Source organism: Astatotilapia calliptera, chromosome 19, assembly GCF_900246225.1.
Source record: "Astatotilapia calliptera chromosome 19, fAstCal1.2, whole genome shotgun sequence".
NCBI classification, from domain to species: Eukaryota; Metazoa; Chordata; class Actinopteri; order Cichliformes; family Cichlidae; genus Astatotilapia; species Astatotilapia calliptera.
The window spans coordinates 9,958,006-9,981,273 of NC_039320.1; the positions used below are offsets into that span (position 1 = coordinate 9,958,006).

At 39.5% G+C, this 23,268-nt stretch overlaps 1 protein-coding gene across 1 annotated transcript in view; it reads right to left on the reverse strand.

Annotated features, from left to right (window-relative positions):
- sntg2 (syntrophin, gamma 2) overlaps nucleotides 1–22,842 on the reverse strand; it is a 107,801-nt gene extending 84,959 nt beyond the window's left edge. Inside the window, exon 1 of the mRNA XM_026151094.1 lies at nucleotides 22,459–22,842. Within this exon, the coding sequence (XP_026006879.1) occupies nucleotides 22,459–22,527 (69 nt within the window). The 5' untranslated portion in view covers nucleotides 22,528–22,842. The remainder of the gene's footprint in view (nucleotides 1–22,458) is intronic.
- Nucleotides 22,843–23,268: the final 426 nt, after the last annotated feature.

Below are 23,268 nucleotides of genomic sequence, written 5' to 3' on the forward strand. Positions count from 1 at the left end.
TCTCTGCTCAGACGGCTGTACCTACCACCAGGTCTAAATTCACCATCAATGATGAGCTTCCAGTTTCTTAAACTAATCCATAGACATGGAGAGATCCTGCAGACCTGATAAAGTAACGCTTTAAAAGTGTGTTGCTTTTCATGACAAGCAGGTGATGACAACTCCAAGTGCACTCTGATCACAGTAAAAACTTTCCTGGAGTTAGTTTTGTAAATTATGGTAATTATTGGATTCAGAAAGGAAGATAATCCCGAGTATGCTGGTGCTGCTATGGAAAAGTCATCAAGAATTAAAGCGCAGACACTATTTCCACAAACATACTGGTGAAAAGAAGGATGCACAAAGGTTGAGCTGTCGTTGTGTGGCATTTTCATATCCTCACCAAGTCGCATTGCTGTAAATAGTAAAGATGTAACAAATATGCCGGAGTGATTGCTCTTAAGCCTCAGCATGTAATGAGCCATGGTTGTATGCTAAAATAACTTGTGGGTATTGCTAAATGAGGTACTTAACTGGATTGACAGTCTGATCTTAATAGTGAATTATCCTTTTAAAAGCACAAAAAACACAATCCATTGACTTTTTAAGTCTAGTAGTGGATGTTGTGGATTCCTATGGTGAACATGGATTAACTGCATATTAAAGTATTTAGCGATGGGGACCTTTTTCCCCAGGATGTAGGTAAACGTGTGGGAAATAGGAACTGTGTGAAGGCATTTGGGACCATTAAAGTGCAGCTCAGACCATCACTATTTAGACCATTATAATGCTCCAAACCTCTGAATCTGAATTTTAAAAGTATGTGTCATATAATGACTGCAAAGGTTTGCCCTGCCATACAATCATAAAGTTATCATGCAGTCTGTTATGGTTATTGCGGTACTGTTTTGCCAGCTTATTGTGTAGCTTGAAAACGATAGAGCATAAAAAGAAAACGGCCCTGTGGGACACCTGTACACAAAACAATCTTGTAAGACACCGCAAGCTTGTTGCATATTCTCTTTAGGCAGTCTGTCAGAAAGTCTTTAATCCAGAGAAAGAAAACTACTTTCAACATTCATATCACGCAGGCTTTGCAAAACCGCATTTCTTTGCAGTATATTCAAAGCTGAATTGAGTTAAAATCTTGTGACAGCATATCATATTCATCATGCTGACTGTGGTCAAATTGTGTCCTCTTTCCCCTTTGAAATAAAAACTGTGAGAGTGAAGCAGACATCTAATACAATCCAGTACAACAGCCCTGCAATGAAGTCTGTGCTTGTGAAGCAAAATAAGCAGTTTCTTTTATTTCTTCCTTTTTGGTATTTTAGAGACATTGTTGGGGAGGCCTGGCAAATATATTTTCTTTAAAAAGCTTGAAAACTTGAGACTAGTCTTAACAGCAACCTAGTCTTAACAATGTAGACAAATTAGATTAAAAGCACATATCAGAAGACGTTCACATTAAGCCTTCATTGGTTCAGTGGGTTGTTGAGTTCAACACCTAAGTCGTCTCTTTACTGGATTATCTCAAGGTTTAGACACATTTTATTGAATCTGAATCCACTTAAAAATGAGAAACTGAGATACTTGTTTGTGGTTCCTAAATAACAAAAAAGCTATGCAAGTGGTTTTTGTTTGTTTTTTTACTTCAGCATGATGATCATTCAATATTTGAAAAGATAATTAATGTATCCAATTTTTGCAATTTTGTGCAAAAATACAGAGTTTGGTCAACTGGCTTTGAAGTACACTGAAACTAAGTTCAGTCAGTTCAGGCAGGGAGTCTTCCTCACGCTCTATCACTAACGCTGCATTCATGTTACATTTACTTTGATTACTAGTATCGTACATTTTACGACATCCAAGCTGTGATAATGACTGGGGGACTCTGAAAGCTATGAAGCTGAACAAATATAAAACAAAGCATTTTTTAACATTCATGGCAAAACTCTTCATAAAGAGAAACGTTGAGAAACGGCTTTTTCAATGATTTTACTTAAAAATAGGAGATTTGAGATCGGCCTGTAGTTGTTCAGAAGAGCCATGCTGTATTTGATTTGATTTGTAAGGCCACCATATTCTCAGTAGTACCGAATGAATGAGGAAAATTGGGCAAAAAAAAATCAAAGGTAAACTTCTATAAAGTTGTCTGCATAGAAATGAAAGAACGAATTTGCCAGAGGGTGAACATGTATTATCCATTAGTTTAGATGGGGTGATCTTCACACACAGAAGATGAGATAAATCTGAGATCACAGCATCAACCAGATACATTGCATAAGATCTCAGTTGTCTACAATTCATTTGAAGACACTGATATTAATTATGAATAACACTTTCAAAGAACAGCTCAACTGTATTACTACATGGGGGCAAGAAATATATATAGGTTTACTTTTAAAAATCAACACAACCAACTTGCTTTTTAGAGATTTTACCCAACAGAGGTCTTTAAGCGTTTTGTTGATAGTTGTTTTTCTTTTTTCTTCAGGTAAAACGAGGCGAAACAGGGAAAAAAAAAAATCTCAGCAGGGCTGTCGGAGTGAAAGAACAGAAGTTGTTTCACAGAAGGTCAAGAATGAGCTTTAGTCAACGTTTGACGGCTGTCCTAGTGTACTCGGTTCATGCTCTCGGGGGTAAATAAATCGGAGAGCGATATGACATTGGTCATTAAACAGATTGGTCACACTGGTCAGGAGGAGTGCCGATGAACTCATCAGTGATGCACTTGAAGAGAGGCAGAGTTCACATTTGATTCATTTTGATTTGATGACTATAACTGTATCACTTAAGACCAGGCAGATACGGGAAATAAAACTGACTTTAATATCTTTGGCTGAAAATGTCAAAGCTCTTTATGACACAGAGCCCTAAAACATTAATGACTACCAACAATCTGAATTAGATCACGACTTCTATGAGCCCTGCACTGTAGTCAGCATCAGGATTTATTTATTAAGCCTTTAAACCATTAAAAACTCCAATTAGGAGTGAATGACTTAATCAAGTGTGAATGTCCTTGAAATATTCACAACCAAATGCCCAAGAGGGAAGCTATAGCCTTGAAGTTTATTGCTGCATTTTACAGTATTTTAACTGTAACTTTATTTTTCTTATGAATTATACATTTCTTCTGCTTATCCAATCTTATTCAATCCAATGATTTGGTCCACCAACACTGTAGGTGGTTAACAACACCTAGAGCTTGACACTAATGCAGTTTGATATAATTTAAACCATTTTCAGAAAGCAAAAAACAATGCTGAGTATTATAGTTATGGACCATGGTCTCTCTAAAGGCTAGTCTAGAAAACCTCAAAATAACAAGACATACATTTCCGCTTTAAAAGTTTCGTCTCTGCAGCAGAAGATTTGCAACTGCTGAGAATACAGCATCAACATCTTAAATCAGGTTTTGTGCACTAAACCACTAAAGTACACGTTTACAATTGGCCACAGTGCTGGAGAGACTTATTTTGAATCATTTCAGGAACAAATCAATGCATGGCCCTTTGAAAATCTCACTGCCAATACAACAGCACTTAGTTCAATGAAGAGTGTGGAGCTTTTGCTGGAACCACTGTGGAACAACGTATCCTAGTCTGGTAGATGTTTTAAACTAGTAGATTGCACAATGTAATTCATAAAGCGCACAGCTCGCTAGACATCAGGGAATATCTGTGGAATATGCTTCTTAAACACAAAAGCACACTGCTGCTCTGCCAGACCAAATGCACAACAGTTGCTTTACAAAAAGAAAAAACTGTGAAACAGGGTTCAAGAAAAATATCACATTTTTTAGAAGAAACAGCACCTCTAAATTGTGTGAGACCGAGGCTGCAAACTGTCTAAACCATTATCTCAACTGTTTATGGTGTTTGTACCAGGGTATCACAGTACAGGCTCCACTGGGAGTGGGTAAAGTACACTTTTCAGACTTGAAGTGAACCAGAGTGAGATCGTACTTGGCACAACTGAAGTGAAAGCAGACGAAGCATAAAAGTAACCGTATATGCTCAGTGGATCACGAGCACCAGGATGCCTTTTTTTTTCTAGCAAAAAATTGCTGCTATCGACCGTTTCTATAGGTGGCACATTCCCTGTTCACCGGAAACAAAATACTATCATCATCCTATGAGTGCGCTGAGATTTAGGCCGTTGTATTTCTACCCCTGTGGAGCTATAGTATTTCAATTACAAATAAAACATATTTGTAATATGTGCCTAATCTTTAGGCCAGTCTTGAAAAACTGGTGTTGGGGTTCAGCTTTTTGTTGAATCCAAATCCTTTCAAATCCCTTATCAAAGGTAATTAGGATTTTTTTCCCCCCATTCACAGGTAACTATAGTTATAAATAACTGAACCTCAAAGATTCAATTTAGATCTGTAATCAGCTTTTGTTGCCTGAGAATGCAAAACGAGTTTTTAGCCGCAGCCTAATTAATGTTCAAAACCTGCAGCTCCATAAATGAGGACAGAGCTTAAAATATTTCAATTCATCAAACACATTTAATCAATATTTCATATCTGTGAAAAATAACAAGTACTTACTCTGAATACTGAAGATCAAAAGTTTTAAAAACCTTTAAAATCTACCATGTCTAAAAAGCTATTTCTCATTTATTCATTAAAATTATTATTTTGTTTATCCACAAAATGTTACAGCTTTCAGTTTTATTGACAAATTAGCTTATCCAAGCTACATGTGAGATTGCACTGAAAGCCCTTTGTTCCAAATCTTTGTAACATTGGACAGGAAGTTTCTGTTTCAACCTTTGGGTATAAGCTTCCAAAAAGCCAAACCCACTTTAAAGCCAGAATTTGAGGAACAAGGAATCTTTCTAGCTCCATCCACCCATTTTCTAGTTTTCATATTCAGGGGAAAGGAAAAGTAGGGAACATCCCGTACATTATTCGAGAGGTTGTTAGTCCATTTCAGGCCAACAAGAAGCTGAAGTTCACCAAGAAAACCCACATAGGCTCATGGGAGGAAAAAATATCAATACACGCACGGCACGACTCCAGCTGCCCGGCAGGTTCAAGCACACAAACATCAGTATGCAAGCATGCTCACGTGGGAAAGGAAGCACCTTGATGTTCGGCAGATAATATTCAGCAACACAAACTAAGTCTCAGCCAGATGGTAATTTAATTTTTGCAATAACTGATTCATGAACCAAACCAAATCTGACCAGATGGTTAAGTCTTTATAAAAAAAATAAAAATTCTCAAGTGAATATGTGAACCAAATTGAAAATAGACAAAAAGTGTAGAAAATAATCAGAGGATTAAATCCTAATGACTGGCACAAGGAAATGCTAACCCTGGATGACAGGAATGCCTCCAACAAGTCAACCAACATGAGTTTTGAGACTTTAATATTAACGTGAACACGCAGAACCACGGTGTTTGAGGAAGTCGAGCTTTGTCTCAAACATTTATGTAAAGTTATTTTTCATTTTATCCATCTGCTCATTTTTCCTGATTATCTAAAGTTGGTTTATCCAGATGTTTTTCCCCAGCAATGGTATCTTTCTTATTAATGGTTTCTTATAAAATCTCTCCAGTGAGTTGTGGGTCTACCCTAGGATCTTCTCCCGGTTGGGGATGCCCCAAAGACGTGAAGAGAAAATGCACGAGAGGCATCTTGATTAGACTGTCCACAGCTGTCTCCTTTAGACATGAAGGAGCAACAGTTAAGCCCAAATCTCAAAAGGAAAAAACTCTTTTCAGCTGCTGTATTTGCAATCTGATTCTTTCATCATTACCACGTGTGAGGAGGGGGACTTAAATCAACTAGCAAACGAAAGCATTCACCTTCGGCTCAGCTGACGATCGGGTACAATGCAGCAGTAATGCTGACCCAACATTAATTTCTTGTTCCATTTAAGCTCCACCATTTCAATCACTTGTGAACAAGATCCTGAAATACTTAAATTCCCTTGCTTGGAGCAGCATCTTTTCCTCCCAGAGGGAGCAATCCACCTTTTTTTTGGCAGAGAACTGAAGTGTAGAGTTGGAGTTGCTGACTTTCATCTTAGCTCCTTCACAGCTCGAGTTTATGCCAGATGAAGTCAACAGAAGTACTTGAAAAAGTAAGAGTGCAATGCTGGGTGATTATTAATAAAGATTACAAAGAGTTGATATTACCCAAAACCCTCTTTTAAGAAAGTAGACAATTGCTCTTTTAAGTTTGTATTGTCCAATGAGGTTACTTGGCTGTGTGCCAGACCAATCATAGCTGACGTCTGTAGAGTGATTTCCCTGCATGTATTAATAATACAGCAGGCAGTCCTGCTATCTCCAAGCTTCCTTTCTAATGTGGAGATGACATTTGAGTTTACTTTAGCTGTGGTGGAAGAAGAACTTTCCAGACACTGATAACCTTGAAAAGCACCACAAACACACACACACATGCATAGTTGATACAAACACAGCCAGCAGCCAGAGTTCAACACACACACTTACCAGATGCCCTTTTTTGTGTAGATCAATCATATAATGCCTGAGACAGTCCTCCAGACTTGTACGTACAGTGCAAAATGTGGTGAAATATTTTTGAGTTAATCCACTCACAGCACTCCCCGGTGAATCATACTTTAGTTCCATCAGTTCCGTTTACCATTAACACACCCTCATCATGGACTCTATACATTTTCAGCCATGACTCATGTGTTTTGATTACCCGAGCTGACACCAGTCCTAATTCTCTCTCTGGCTACGAACCGATAAACTACATTCATCTGAACCTAGAGGTTGTGTTGTTAGCATATGAAATATTTACTTGGCTGAAAAATCTAATTAAAAGCTACGTTATGCATGAAAGTTCCCAAAAACACCCACATCACAGCAGTTCACACCATTTAACTGTAAGCAGCATAAAGAAAAACCAACTTAACAACTATTAGAAATATCTGGATCCGCGCAGCCTCGGCGACTCGTCTGAAAACAAGAATATCTTTTTTTAAAAAGAAATGACTGAGAACCCATGATGTTGACAAGTGTCACAATTAATACTATTGTCAAGGCGAGCACTTTCATCTGGATCCTTTAAAAGATCTTCGTATTTAAAAATCAGACAATTTAGAACAGAAGATGAAAAGCAAAACTCTGCTCTCTATTCAGCCCGTTCCCCTGTTTTTTTGAGGTCAATTAAAACTACCCTGGGGTTGTGTCAGCGGGGAAATGGCTGTGGCTGTACAACTTCAGTCACGCAAGAACGTGGAACTCTTTTTAAAAAACATGTTAATTTTAAAATCCGAGCAGAGAGCTGCAAGTTGCTGTTATTTATAATCAAGAGGAGAAGTCGATGGATAGAATTTTAGAATAGAATATTCTCATTTATTTGCAAACACATGCCACAGAGGAATCTGGCCCCGCTGCAAAAGAACAAACGCACATTTTAACTGGGATGGTATTTTTGCTCGCCCTTTTTTTGTAAACGATGCCAAAAACTGTGGCAGAGTTACCTCTCGTTTTCAAATACCAGCATGCAATTTGCCTGGCAACTTTGTAGTTTTTAAAAAAGAAAACAAAAGACAGATTAAAAATTTTAATGTGTATTTTTTCTCCCCAAAAATCCATTAAACACAGCCCAGAGATACAGCTGTACTGATGAGCATAATCCATCATTTTAAATGAGACAACTTTGGTAATTTCTCCTAACATGGCTTTAAACGCTGCTAATTACCACATTACTGGAACTATTTTCACTTCTTTCAATCAAGACGCAGTCTTACATAACGGTGAAACATTATGTTACTGCAAAACAAAGTCTCCGTAAATACCTCAGCACTGATTGTGTCCCTTTTTAGAGAGCTATATAGCAACGTCATTCAGTTCATTCAGTTTATGGTGATAAATTAGATTCATATTCTCATGTCTGAACATGTTTTGAATGCATCTTTGATCACAGCAGGAGGTGATGATTCAGAGATGTTGGCTAAACCACAGTAAATACACAAGTGCTTCTAAAGTGTGAGTTTTCTTGAGCTGAACACTGTTTACTTCAAGGGTTACAGTTAAAGCAAGGACGAGAAAGGGGCTTTTTATATTTACTGTATGAGTACTTGAAAATAGAACAAGATTTTTTTGGGTATATGTAACATTGATGAGGTGAATTCCCAAGTTTGCGACGCACAACCCAAAGCTGTGATGCCAAGGCTGAGAGAAGCCTAATAACAAAATGCCAATGAACATTTCAGAGATCTCAAGCAACAACAAGCAGCAACCTCCGGGGCTGAAAAGTGAAGCCAACACCAGAGTGCCAGAAACTGCAGTTCCCTGAGTGGCCACTTAAGACTCGCTCCAAAGTGAATCGATCATGAGAGTACCGTGTTAAGCAGCCCAGCTTTGCAGCAGAAATTAACGTGGGTGACGGACTGGTTTTGGTCTCTACAGCAAATGTCTCCCCCTATATCGACTGGAAGAGTGGCTGAAATCCCCCTCTCTCCATCTCCACATGCCACCAGCTGTCAGCTCAGCTTCACCTCCACTAATTCAAGTCATTGAACCAGACCTCTCGATTGTAATTATGTAATCATGGCTGGCTGTAAAAGGGAGTCAATCCCTATAGACTCTGATGTTAAAATGCCCAACTTTACAGCATTAAAAAGCATGTTTACAGCCCGGTGCAAGAAATGATCTTGAGCTCTGGACAGTCCCAAAAGGGCTTGTAGTGCCACATTTATTTGGAGCATGTTTTGCATTGCATTGTCACGAGAATGTGCATGTATTAATTTGGTCATTTAAAAATGTCTAAAATGGTTTTATGCGCCAGTCTAATCTGCTAAGTCGCTTTTCCTCCAGTGTAACTGCAGCTACTGGAACACAGAACCGACAAGAATACCATTTCAATCCATCAAATTGATTTCATTTGGATCTGTGTCAAACAGCAGTGATTTCCATGTCTTCTTTATTAGGCAGCAAGCTTTAATGGATTCAGTTTAAAGTTTCATAGCAGTACAGTATGTGCAGCTGTCATCTTAGAAGCAAAAGGCAGCACTGAATGCCACACAGTGATAAAATAATGAACTGGAATTAAAATGTTTATTTTACCACTCTGTGCACTTAATCACCCCATTAATGATCATTTCTTGTCCTTTTGCAACAGTGTTGCAATTTACTTTTATATTTTCTGCGTTCGTTGTAGATTTTAATCAACATTTGGTGTGTTTTTAGTGGAAGAAGACTCACATGATCTGTGAAACGCCCCTTTCAGATTGGTCAGTTGCTGCGGACACCACCCTGGGAGAAACCCTGGGTAAACTCAGAAAGTTGATCACCAGCGTTGTGTGACCTTTTATTTCTGATCAACTATTTTAGGGTAAGTGAATCCAGATAATGGAATCCTATTCTTGGTATGTTCAGTTAAGTTTTATTTATATAGCGCCAAATCACAGGAATAGTTGCCCCATGGAGCTTTATATTTATGTTGTAAGTAAGACCCAATAATAATACAGAGGATACCCTAACAATCAACCCCTTTAAGCAAGCAGTTGGCGACAGTGGGAAGGAAAAACTCCCTTTTAACAGGAAGAAACTCTGTGAGGGGCAGCCTTCTGTTATGACCATATGGGGATAATGGGAGAGAAAATTACACTGGAAGAGATTAATAATAACAACATGTGCAATGAGCTTCTTAATTTAGGCCCCTGGGCCCTATTTCAGGAAGCCGGTTTAGAAAACTCAGAGTGAAAAACGATACTCAGGGTGGGGTAACCCCGAACTGTCCAACTCGGAATATTCGGTTTCAGAAAGGCTGATAACAATTAGTTCAGTCAACGCGGAGTTGCTTTAACCCCAAGTTATGCGCGCGCACGAGGATACATAAAGCCCTGATTAGTGGAGCACAGATTACGCGAGTCACCATGGAGACGGAGGGAAAGAAGGCGAGGTCAATGTATTTTACAGCACTTGAGGCCGAAATTCTGATGGCAGCATATGCCGATAACATGCAAATTCCACGGGAAAAAAGTAACACAGCCTCAGCTGCAAAAGAAAGGGAGCATGCATGGCAAAACATAGCCGACAGAGTCAATGCGTGAGTGTTAATTTAAACATTGATCTAGGGATTTCCACCCATTTAACACGTTATTTTATTATATTTTATTTTATTTTTTATTTTATACATTTGATTTTGTGATGTGATGTGAGCGCAGGTGCAACCCAACAGGCCCCAAACGTTCCTGGCAGCAAGTAAAAATGAAATATAAAAATATAGTCCAACCAGGTAAGGTGTAATTGTATTAGGAGCCATAGTGCTTGGTCTGTTTGTCCGATGTAAATCAATTGCAGTTAGAGGCTACATTAATTTTCTTTCTGTAAGCACTTATTGAAATTATCTGAGCACATTACAAGTACATATTTGCTTACTCTGTATGCTCAAATGTGACCCGTTATAGCCAACAGAAAAAAAAAGCGGAGGCCCGAAAAACAGGTGGGGGTCCTCCACCACCACCACTCACAGAGGCTGAGCAGTTGGCTTCCACATTTGTGATGATGTTGGCAGCATCACATATGATCTTCACAGTGCAGAGAACACAAATTAGCATCCATTACTATAATGAAATAATTTGTTAGTTTGAAATGCTACAGGGAACTATGTACCTGTACATTAATGCTGTGGAAAGACTTCCTGTTCACATAGTCTCCTTCATTTACTGAAGGAGCAATGATTGGAATGTGAGTGCCATCTATACAGCCAATCACGCCTGGGAACCGTGAGAATAAATGTAAAATTTAAGTAGTAGTTCAAATATCACCACATCATGAATTAAGTTTCGTTCATCCTGATACCTGCAATTTTGTGGCATCCCTCTTTGATAAATCTTGTGGGTCTGTGACCGGGGAACACCACAGACGAGTACAGGAGACGTTTCAGTGCAACTGTAACATTCCTGACTGCCCGACAGACGGTAGCCTTGGAAACGTGCTCAGCGTCACCAATATTATACAGAAAGCTCCCGTTTGCAAAAAACCGAAGTGCAATACAAATAATATGTACAGAACTGAGAGAATGTCCGCGATGTGTCACATGGGCAATATTAGGCCTGAGGATGTTATTCAAATAAATTATAGATTGTGCTGAAAAACGGTAACGTTCACACAGGAAATCATCAGGAAATGATAAAATGTCCGAACGCACTCTAATCACTCTCTCCCGGCGGAGAGCTCTGCGGAGAATTTGGGCTTCAACATCTACTGGCTCTTCAAGGAAGGGGCACGCCATGTCCGACACTTCCTACAGTCAGGTTTCCGACAAAGAGGCGGGGACAGTCAGGGTTAGTTGAAGTAAACCTGCTAGGGGGCAGGTTAGCTTCACGGAGTGTGTCGTCATAGTAACTCGCTCAGAATTAATCTAAACTCGCTTTGTGAAACTGAAAACCCAGAGTTTTCGTTAACTCAGGGTATACTTACTCAGAGTTTGCACTAAACCGGCTTCCTGAAATAGGGCCCTGGTCAAAGCTAAATGAAGCACATTTCAAAAGTTGTTGTGTTAGGGTAAATGTATTATATTATTGGCTGCCAGGAGTGTTGTGGAGTGTGTTGCTAGGGAACCTGTATTAAATGTCACTCCTTCTTACTCGTAGTTCTAATCTGACACAAAATAATATAATTTGTCTGTGTTTAACAAATTCTAAACACTAATAATTGGACAAATTCACACTGCAGTGCTGTGCGCTAGCTAGCCAGGCAGCATAACAGCTGGAACGGGCTCCATTACTTCATTCAAGAACAGTAAGAAGAGACTGAGGAAAAAGAAAAGAGAGCAGAGTTTCATGAATAGAACCAAGAGAAAAGCCGTATCTGTTGTTCAGGAGGTTTTCTACTTTTGAAAAGTGAAACTTGTTTTGCTTCTGCAGCTTATGTGCTGGACTTGCACTGTGGGTGGCACTCGGGGAGCTTAGCACTTTGCCCTGTCCAGATAAAAAAATAAAATAAACAGCAGCAGCCAAAATCCTTACTTCACAAACCTTTGTGTGACAGTATATGCAATAAAAGAAAGGGAAGGGACCTGCAGGAAAGCAACTATCTGATGTCATCATTCAGTTGGTTGATACTTCTAAGTTTAAGCTTAGTTTGTGTAGGTAAAATGCTTGCATATTAAGTAAATCAGGCCTTCACTGTGTATCAGTATCTTAGAGGGTCAATAAGCTGTAGCCAGGATGGAGCCGCCTTCACATGAATAGAGCTCTCAGAAATGTGGAGTTGTATCTTCTGCAATCATCTTTGTTCAATCTTCCACTCGGAGTGCCTCCATGGGGAATCAGACCCACTTGATGCATTTCCTCTCTATTGTATATATATGTTGTTTGAAAAGGCTCCTCTCACGGAGCTTTACTGCTCAAACAGCACCACGGTCCAACTGTGTTAGATAGTACAGCCCCCCCCCCCCCAAAATAAGAGCAACTGGTCTTCAGGTTTTTAAATTGTTGGTAATGAGAGTATAATTTATTCTTTTATCTTCATTAGTCATAAATAAAAACAGAGAGCTGCGCACAGATATGAAATGCATTGTAAACAAAGCAGTGAAAGTTTGGTTTGAGTGGAAAGTTTTCATGTTGCTACTGTGGGAGGAATAATCTAGGGTGAATGTATATTTTGAGGAACTAATGTAGGACTGTTTATATTACCATAATTCATTTATTTCCATTTCAAGGGCGACTCTCGGGCGCCCAGCTACTGTTTCTTTCGCTGCATTTTTTCAGTGCAGTTTGTCTCGAAGAGGTGAGTAAAATGTCCACGACAATCCGCCGTCAGCCGGTGAGGAGACGAGGTAGATTTCTTCGTATCTCGCTTGAAAATGAATGTGGAGGACATTAAAATGCATAAGTTTCCTGCCTTGAATCTAAATAAAAATGCTAATGAAACGCCGTGGGTATTAATAATGTGGAGGACGAGTTTCCTTTTATTTGCTAAAGAAACATTTCAAGACAAACAGTGACAGCCGCAACTTGTTTTTGATGTATCAGGATTTATGACACTTCATATCCTCTTGACATTTAAAAAATTAAAACGCAGTCTAATTAAAGCTTTAATTAACGCCTGACTTTGGACTAAGTTGAATAATGGAATATGGCTGTGCATGATGGTGTGTTATATATGTATCTTTGCACTTCCTACAGGGATTAATTATATGCTTAAAAAAAGGACTAATTTATGATATAACGCTGGAGTGTGCCCTTTGGCCCATCTCACAGTCCTCATGGGATCCTCATGTTCCTGCCATTAGCTCATATGCCATAAGGAGATTAACATTAAACCATGGACCCATCTGAGAGGAAAGGATCTACACGCAGTGTAACAATTTTGTATAGTCCTACTAAACAGAATATAAGGTGGAAATGACTGAAGCAGTCCTAGCAACACGTGCCACATGTTTGCATTCTCTCTCTAGGGTCATTAAATTATTGTATTCATTTTGAAGAGCCTGACTGCAGTGATAGGAGGAAAATTGAATATTGTTCTGGCAATGAAAGAGACTAAATATAACCTTTAAAAAAGAAAAGAGAGAAATAGAATTTAATTTTTTTTAAATATCAAGTCTGATTATTTTGTCTTTTCCAATTACCTGAGTAGCTCTGGGAAAATGAAAAGTTAAAGAGAATGCATGTTTCATGCTCCAACAGGAGTGATTTGGTTAAAATATGATTGACTTCCTGAATACAAAAGCAGACTTTCACACTCCACTGGGGTATAATTAAGGTTCTGCAGTTCCTGCCAAGAGAAACCCTCGAGCGGGTGACCACAGGGGGTTGGAAATTTTATGTGACATGAATGCCACTTATTTTTTTTAGCTTTTAAAATGGGACAAGCCTGGGTTTGATTGTCTGATAATAACATTGTGTCACCCTCTTTTTAATCCCATTTGCACTGATCTCCGCTTTCGGTTGTCCTTGCAGCATTCCCCTTCTGTAAATGTTAATGTTGACCAGCAAGTCAATATCCTTAACGGTGAGTATAATCCTGTAAGGCTGTGTGTGCGTAATTATTCCATCACTGTCAATATTTTAACATCAATACTGTGTTTGTAAATGTGTTTGCATTGTGTCAACGGGGGAATCTGTTGTGGGGAGTCTGCGCATGAGAAACTGTAACACACAAAACACATGGCTCATTAAAGTCTGTTTTAATTACATTTAGAGCTGATGCAACCAGTGTACTGAAAGCTCCAACTTGCCAGTTCAAACTAAAGCATCTCAAGAGATGTGATACTAAATGAACTCTGAAAATGTGACTGTACTTGTTTTTATTGAACCAAAATAACTAAAAATACAGTAGTGCAAGAAGATCCAAGGTGTTTAGTAAGTAAGTAAGTAAGTAAGTAAAATTTATTTATATAGCGCTTTTCACAGATAAAAATCACAAAGTGCTTTACAACACAGAAAATGGGAATATAAAACAATATAACAGTAAATAAAACAATGTAAAACAATAAAACTATAAAAACAGCATAAGAAGAAATTAATCAAATGCTTTTCTAAATAAAAATGTCTTCAGCTGTTTCTTAAAACAATCAATGGAGTCCGTGCAGCGAAGAGACAGTGGGAGAGAATTCCACAACCGTGGTGCCACAGTCTGAAAGGCCCGATCACCACGAGTTTTAAAACGAGTGCGTGGTACCACCAACAGTCTCTGATCTAATGACCTTAAAGCCCGAGAAGATGTATGTGATTTCAGCAGGTCAGATAAATATTGAGGAGCCTGACCATGCAGGGCCCTAAAGGTTAGAACTAAAATTTTAAACTGAAACCTAAAATTTACAGGCAACCAGTGAAGGGAGGCCAAGACTGGAGTGATATGCGATCTTCTCTTGGTGCCTGTTAAGAGACGTGCTGCAGCATTCTGCACAGTCTGAAGACGATTTAAGGCTGATTTGTTAAAACAAGTAAAAAGGCCATTACAATAGTCTAAACGAGAAGAAATAAAAGCATGAATAATCATCTCAAGTTCAAGCTTTGATACCATTAGTCTGAGTTTAGAAATATTCCGTAAATGATAAAAACAGTTTCGGACTAGCTGCTTAGAATGCTGCTCGAGCGACATCGAGCTGTCAAATAAGACACCGAGATTTCTAAGGCTTGATTTTACGTAAGGGTCTAAGAAGCTGATATGCTGTCTAATTTCTGGGACCATATGGTCTGGAGCAATAATTAGAGTTTCTGTTTTATCAGAGTTTAGTTGGAGAAAATTGTCATATAACCATTTGTTGATTTCTGTCAGACAATTACTTAAATTAGACAATTTATAAAACTCAGACATTTTGAAGGAACAGTATAGTTGGATGTCGTCAGCATAGAGATGATAGGAGATATATTTATAGCGCTTAATAATTTGGCCTAGGGGAAATACATAAAGTAAAAAGAGAATTGGACCCAGGACAGATCTCTGAGGTACCCCACACGGCAAAACTGTTGATTCTGATGTGACATGATTCATGCAAACAGTAAAAGATCTCTCAGACAGATATGATATAAACCATTTTAAAACAACACCAGTAATCCCAAACAAGTTCTCGAGTCTGTTTATCATGATACTGTGATCTACAGTGTCAAAAGCAGAGCTGAGATCCAGCAGGACCAGCACTGTGTATTCTCCAGAGTCTGCTGCCATCAAGATATCACTAGATACTCTAAGTAAGGCCGTTTCAGTGGAATGCAATTTACGAAAACCAGACTGGAAAGTGTCCATAACAGCATTTTTATCCAGGAAATAGTTAAGTTGTTCTAGTACTACTTTTTCTAAAATTTTCGATATAAAAGGCAATTTGGATATTGGCCTATAACTGTTAGGAAGAGATGGATCCAGCTGGGGTTTCTTTAATATTGGCTCGACGATAGCTTGTTTAAAGAAGCTGGGGACTGAGCCAATATGAAGAGAAGTATTTATCATTTCCACAATACAGGGGCCAATTGAATCAAACACACTAGTGAAAAATGAAGATGGAAGGACATCAAGGGGGCTTGAAGTCTGTTTTATATGACAAAGCAGGCCTCTGATGTCTTGTAATGTAACAGGAGTAAAAGACGACCAAGTATCAGAGGAGAGCAAGTTAAAAGTTTGATATTGAGAAGATGATGGAGAGATATTAGACCTGGTTGCAATGACCTTATTTCTGAAATAGTTCATAAACTCATTGCAGTCGGACGTTGAGTGAACTGGTGCACAAGGAGCATCAGGAGAAACAATACTCTTAATTGTTTTAAACAAGAATTTAGGATCTTTCTTTTTTGAAGCTATGAGGTGTGAAAAATACTCTGTTCTGGCATTTTTCCACATGTCATTTAGCAAGAGGATAGATTCTTTAAGGTGTAACTTATAAACCTCAAGTTTGGAAGCCTTCCACAAACGTTCTAGCTTGCGACAATATCTTCTGAAATTACGAATGTTTTCATTTAGCCAAGGATGAGATTTCAAACGTAGGACAGTACTTTTTTTCAGAGGTGCCACTATGTCTAAAATAGAGGTACACTGGTTATTAAAGGATGAGACAAGAGAGTCCAAATCATTGTAAGTCATTTAAGCGTCAAACATGGCAGAGAACCTTTTGCCGGCGTTCAGGTTTATGATTCGCCTTTCAATCGTTATTTTGGGAGCCGGGGGATCCAAATGAAACGACAAGTTAAAATATATGCAGCTATGGTCACTCACATGGACATTTTCCACACAAATGTCATTTATATTTAAACCCAAGGAGAAAACAAGGTCCAATGTGTGACCCTTTACATGTGTAGGGCCAGAAACATGCTGCATAAAATTAAAAGACTCTGTGATAGTCATGAAGTCAGCAGCCATATTACAGGATGCATCATCAATATGAAAGTTAAAATCTCCCAACATTACCACCTTCTCTAATTTAATAATGGATGATAGGAGGTCGTTAAATTCAGTTAAAAAGACTCCGACAGGGCCAGGAGGTCGGTAGATTAAAATACAATAAAAGGTGTGCAAAGAGCCGACCTTGATCATCTGAAGTTCAAATGAGGTAAAAGAATCCGAGTTCATCAGTCTGCATGTGAATCTGTCCTGGTGCACAACAGCGAGACCTCCGCCACGTCCCGAAAGACGTGGAGTTCCGATGACGGAGCAGCCAGTAGAACAAATTTCCTTCAGATGTATATAATCCATGTTTTGTTGCCACGTCTCAGTTAAACACAAGAAGTTGAGAGATTCCTTTATAAAAAGATCGTTTAAAATAAACGATTTGTTTGTGATTGAGCGAGTGTTGAGCAGGGCAAACCTGATTGAAGACTTTTGGTTGGTGCAGTCAACAGCTGACTGCAGTGGCACTCGAAATAAACACCTGTGCGCACCTCTACACCTGTTACGCCGGGCGGGGACTTCAGGGCTAGCAGAAGCTAATATCCATAGTGGTATATCACCTCTGCCATCAAAACGGCGGTCGAAGGAGGGACGCCAAGTGAACATGGGGCCATCAGACCATAGACTCCGAGCTGGGAACTGCAGTGTAGCGTCGGCACCAGGTGACAATAGATGAATTGGTCGTAGGCACCGGGATTCTTCCCACATCCAAGAAGCTAATCTTCGGTACCTTCTCAGTCGCACCTGGACACCGGCCCTGGTTCCCCTACTTCTTCTTTTCTTCGTGTTAAATCCCACCGATATGTACGGTAACATGCAGTCAGGTGAGGAACACACAAAGGGTGGAGGGAAAAATTTCCTGTAACTGTCCCAGCTGTCACAGTAGCTCTCCATTGAATCTTTGATATACAACATCATGCCCCGATCATAAGTATTGGTGGCAGAGACAAAATCAAAACATAGGACGGTAAAAATAATATTGCAAGTGACAATAGCGGCCAGTATAAAACTATACCAGCGAGCTGTACAAGCGGCAAAGCGAAACACAGGCGCCATCTTGTCTTCTTAAAATTAAAAGAACTTTTACTGTGCAAAAGTTCTTTTAATTCCTTTATATTTTTCTTCCAAGAATCCAGACTTTCCTCTAAGTTGTTAAAGCCGTCTCCAGGTTTTCTGAATATATTTCAGGGGATTTTTCTTCACATTTCCTGCTTTTTCATTCATTTTCAATGTCATCCCTGTACATGAACATTTTCAGAGAAATTTTATTTTTTTTAAACCACTTAACACTGACTTATGAATCATTCAGCCACAAAAAGCACCTTACTGAACCAATACTGTTTCTACTTATAAGGGGCAACCTGACAAAGCCAATTTTAGTACCTAATAAAAAAAATTAGGCAAAAAACCCAAACATTTGTTTTTATTTCTTTAGTTGAATTTCCCCCAAAAATGCCAGTCATAACAACTAGAAACACATAAAAGTAGTACATTAGCACCATCATGATGAATCCTAAAGAGCCAAACATTTGGCATCTGTCAGCATGGTGTACCTTGTGTTGTTAAAAAATGATGTGGCAGGCCTAACAACAGTACCTCAGACAAACAGTATCTTAAAGCCAATTCCTTAAGAAACAGGAAAAACAACAACAAAGAGCTGGCGCAGGGCCTTTGAGATGCATCTGGTCCATTAGTTGATCCATCTGCTGAAATGTTCTCAAACTTTTTTTTTCTTAATTTTTTGGTTGTGATTGTTGGCGGATGGACAGGAGGAGGTCAGGAGAGAGGTATAACAGTGAGTGTCTATGGCCATCTGTAAAACTGTCTCTGTCATTGCAGCCAGTGATCTCACGGATTTTGCCATAATTAATTATGAAAGCAACATCAGATTTGGATCCACCATGGAATACCCCCGGGAACGCTGGTGAAAAATGATCTCAGAAACATTGCCAATCCAGTAAAACCATAAAAACACACAGTTGTCCTTTTGAAGCAGTGTGGGATCATTTTATCGACCAAGAACAGAGCAAAAGGCAGAAAACATCCAGAGGATTGTTTTGAATGCCCTTCATTCAGTCACTGCAATACTGTACTTGTGAAAAAGAAAAACGTCATCGAGACATTTCAGTGCATCAGATATCTCGTTGATGGTTTTCCTCCATGATCACAGTTAATGTTACTCCAGATCCACCACTGCAACAGACCAATCATGTTGCTGTGATGTCAAAGTTCTGTGACTTGCAGGTCAAAGGCAGATGTGCTTTGGCTTCATTTTCCAGTTCCAGAAACAACATCCAAAACATAGCTACACCAACATCATACACTGACGTCATGGTTCTCTATGGATTAAAAAATAAAGCCATGGTAAGGTGAAACGTCAGGTGGACGGCAGGTTGGTGCTGCATCAGCAACAATGCAGACATTATACAAGGCTCTTGAGGTGGAGACGCAGGTCGAGAGCTGAGTTGAAAAGTGAAGCTTTCATTTTTACCAGTCTGTTCCACTACTCACTTATAGTCGTAATAACAGAATGAATGTAAATGAGGTCACAAGCTCAAGGAGCCATGATGAGATTCTTCTGTAAGAATGCTGGGGTCGGGCTTAGCGGTAGGGTGAGAAACGCTGATATCAGAAGCGAGCCGCTCCAACTGCCTTTTTTCAACATGAAGAAGTGCTTCAGACATCTGGTTAAGATGCCTTCTGGGCAGGTGCATCCCTTCAAAAGGTTTTACAAGCATGCCCATCAGTGAGGGGATCCCGGGTAGACCCAGAACACACTGAGGAGGTTGGATTTCAGCTGGTCGGGGAATGGCTTGAGGTCTACCAGGAAGAATTGGAAAGTGCTAGGAAGAATGATTTTTTGGATTACTGTGCTTAGCTCATTTCCACTGTGACTCAACTTTGGATAAGTGGAAGGTAATTGATACATGGACATATGGCTACAACCCATAAACCAAACATTACGATTCACTAGAAAAACCCAAAACTTGGAAAACAGAAAACTGGCACAGCACGAGGGTGAGCATGACCGTTGTTTACTTAAGCATTCTGCATCATGAATTTATTCCCCTAGGATCAGTTTACGGACCGAATCTGATTAAGACTCTGTGGCTCTATTAAAATTAAATCAGGAATGGTTTGAACTTTTCTAGATTTTCGCTAAACTTTCTGACCACAGTTCATTTGTTATGAAGTCAAAACGGCACAAAAACTATCCAGTAATTATGAATTTTGGCACATCTTAGTGATGGGTTCATCAATAAGCTGCTGAAACACAGTCCAGAATCCAGGCAAAGGCAGAGAATTATGTAGGAAGAGTTACATTTTTCAAGTGTTCACCACACAAATATACTGCTTGAACTAAGTCGGGGATGGAGTCTCTCCCAGCGTGCAGAGGCAGGAAAACACCCTGCCTGCCAATCACAGCACTAATATACCGTGACATACAATTCAAACATGGCAAAACTAATGCACACACACACACACTGTAGGCAGAGAGCTGCTTGTATTTGGACAGGAGGACTCAGTTTACTGTATCCACTGACTCTTCAAACACCTTCAGGCAATTCAATACAAACCTGAATTATTCCTTACTTTTGCTACACCCTGGTTTACGCAAGTCTTCACAGTAATCACGTCTCAGATGCTTCATCATTAGGGGGCATCAAATATTTGTTGATATGCACCCAGCGTGCTATGGGAATAACAAAGGGAAAAAATAGGAGAGGTGTGCCTTCCCAGCACTTTCATCTAATTTATCAGTGATTGCCAATCACCCAGATAGATTCAGGGCATCTCCGTGTTTGAAAAACCCAAATTTTATGATTGCGGTTTCATGTTTAACATTCCCTTTGATGGAAGATTGAGTAAAAACCCCCTTAAAACAACATAATCCAAATATATATGACATAAATTGGGGAGGGGGGAGTAAAAACGGGAAATATGGTAAAGCACTTTGGATGCAAACTCGAATCCGTCTCTGGAATCTTCCAAGCAGCCTAACTGCATATAATAAAGCATCTATAATTAACACATTTTAGCATTAATTCAAGCCAGATTACCCTGATATTTGAAACTGCTGAAGGACATGCCAAACTACATTTTGTTAATTCCAGGCACAATTAAGTCCATGCTTACCAGCCTGAAACTTTACATTGCACTGTCATAAACACGAGTTGTGGAATGGGAGATTCTCTTGCAATTTGCAACTGTTTACTTGTGCTTACTGTATAATCTTAGCCATTACTCAGTGGTAAATGGAGAGTGGAAGTGTGTGGAAACTGAACGCACTCTAAATAGAGTTAAGCTCAAGACTTGTGTGTCCCCAGAGGCTCAGATATCCAGTATTTAATGGCTTTGTGAAAGCAAGGCAGTGGCTTCAATTGAATTAAAGGTGCTGGACGCCCAGCGAAGGCGACAAAAGGACAAATGTAGGTAAAGATGTGCCAGAAGCTGTCCTTTTAAATGAACCAAGAACTTAAAACTTTACAGCAAGGTATCCATGGAAACATGCTTACTGACACATATGAAAAATCAACTGTGGATGCAAGTGGTGATATATAATTTTAACCCTATTTCTGAAGACAGTGCTTGGTTAAGTAATATGTCCTGCAGCCTATGATGGACTTTTCTTTACAGAGCTGACTCACAGAATATGAAAGTCTGGTAAAAGGTCAGGTCATCTGTTTTCTTGCTAAAGTAGCCTAAACATGATATCCTGCTAAATATGAAGCCCTGAAGGAAGCTCGGTGAACTCACGACAAAAGATGGTGATAATAATAATAATAATAATTATAACAATAATAATAATAATAATAGCTGTATTACAACTGGGGTTCGAGAGCGCTATAACGGAAACAATTAGCAGTCACTTATTTAAACTTATTTTGTTGTCATCTCAAATCGTGAACACTGGTTTGTTTGTTTTTTATTATTGTTACTGTAAAGAGTTAAATTAAATGTGAAAAATAATATCAAGCTATAAGAGCTAAGCTGCTTAGTGCACCTGCAACATAAATGCTACAACCTATCAAATCATACCGGATAATCATTTAACCAAACGCGCCGTTTCATCATAGAGAAGAAACTACGTACCAGACTTAATTTAGGAATTAGCCAATGTAATGATTACGCGTTCGTTTGTTCAATTACACTGTTCAAATAATGTAATAAACAGCAATAAGACATTAGTATAGTCTTTTGCTGGATTCGGCTAATGCAACAATAAATAATACATAAAATAGCCATGTTTCCATAGATATTGTTCTTAAACCTGTAGCACTTGGATACCAGCAGCTCATGCCTAATAGATCATTTATCGTTATATGACCAGCAAAACGCCATCTAGAAAAGTTGAACGTTTGTTTGTTTTTTAAGTAAGAGAGCGATAGTTTTCTAGATGTATGCCGAACTGTACAGCTATTCATGACGCTTTGGAAACGATTGACACCTGAACGCGAGCCTGTGCAGCGTCAAGCAGTTAAAAGCAAAGAAGCATAAATAGTATAATTTTAAAGGAAGCTTGGAGCTGCCTTCCACATGAGCGGACGAACTGCCCGAGTGCTCTTTCGGAGTGCCCTAACACGGAAACTGCAAACTGCTGTTAGATTTCAGTCATTCACAGGGAATGACTGAAAGGGTTTACTTGCCGAAGTTGGAACCGGGAGGCTGGCGGGTCGCTCGATCAGCTCAGGTTGCTGTTTCCCGGTAACATTCATCTCCCGTACAACCGCTTTCTCTGTCCGCTCACTTCGACGAGAGTTTCTCAAGTCATTTATCCAGCCGCTGAAGGGAAGTGTTATTCACCGGCGTCCCGCTTACCCACGAAGACAGAAGGAGAAAGCATGCCTGAAAAGCTCGGGGGTTCTTCGAAAAAGGAAAAACAGGAAAACAGCCGTGCGTATCCTGAGATGACCACGATGGTGCCCGCTGCAGGGACGAACTAGGAGCGCCCGTCGCTGCTCGTTTCTCCCCGGCTCAGCCCCAACTGTCAGCACACAGCGGCTCCTCTGCTTCTTCTGCTGCTGCTGCTGCTGCTCCTCATCAGTCTGCATGACTCCCCACCTGCTGCCTGTCCTCCTATTAACCATTCCTGCGTCAAACCACAGCACATTAACCCGTTCACTGATGCTGGAGTCCTGGAGGCATTTTAATCAGCAGAAATCACGGATGCATATTTATCATAATTAGTGCTCGGATCCTCTAATGATGGGCTATATTGCAATCAACAACATTTATGTTCACTAAACAGCAACATTGTCCTTGAACTTTGCGGCCAGGTGAAGGCTCCCCGACTGTGTGAGCACGGTAATTGTTAATGGATACTGGCACAAATTAATTTCTGTGGCATCCTCAAAGCCGCGCTTGAGGGAAAGAAGGCTCATCTTCCTGATGGAGGGTGATGGGTCAGAGAAGGGCTTTTTTTTTTTTTAAGTCAATCTTATCACCGGCTCCTCAGA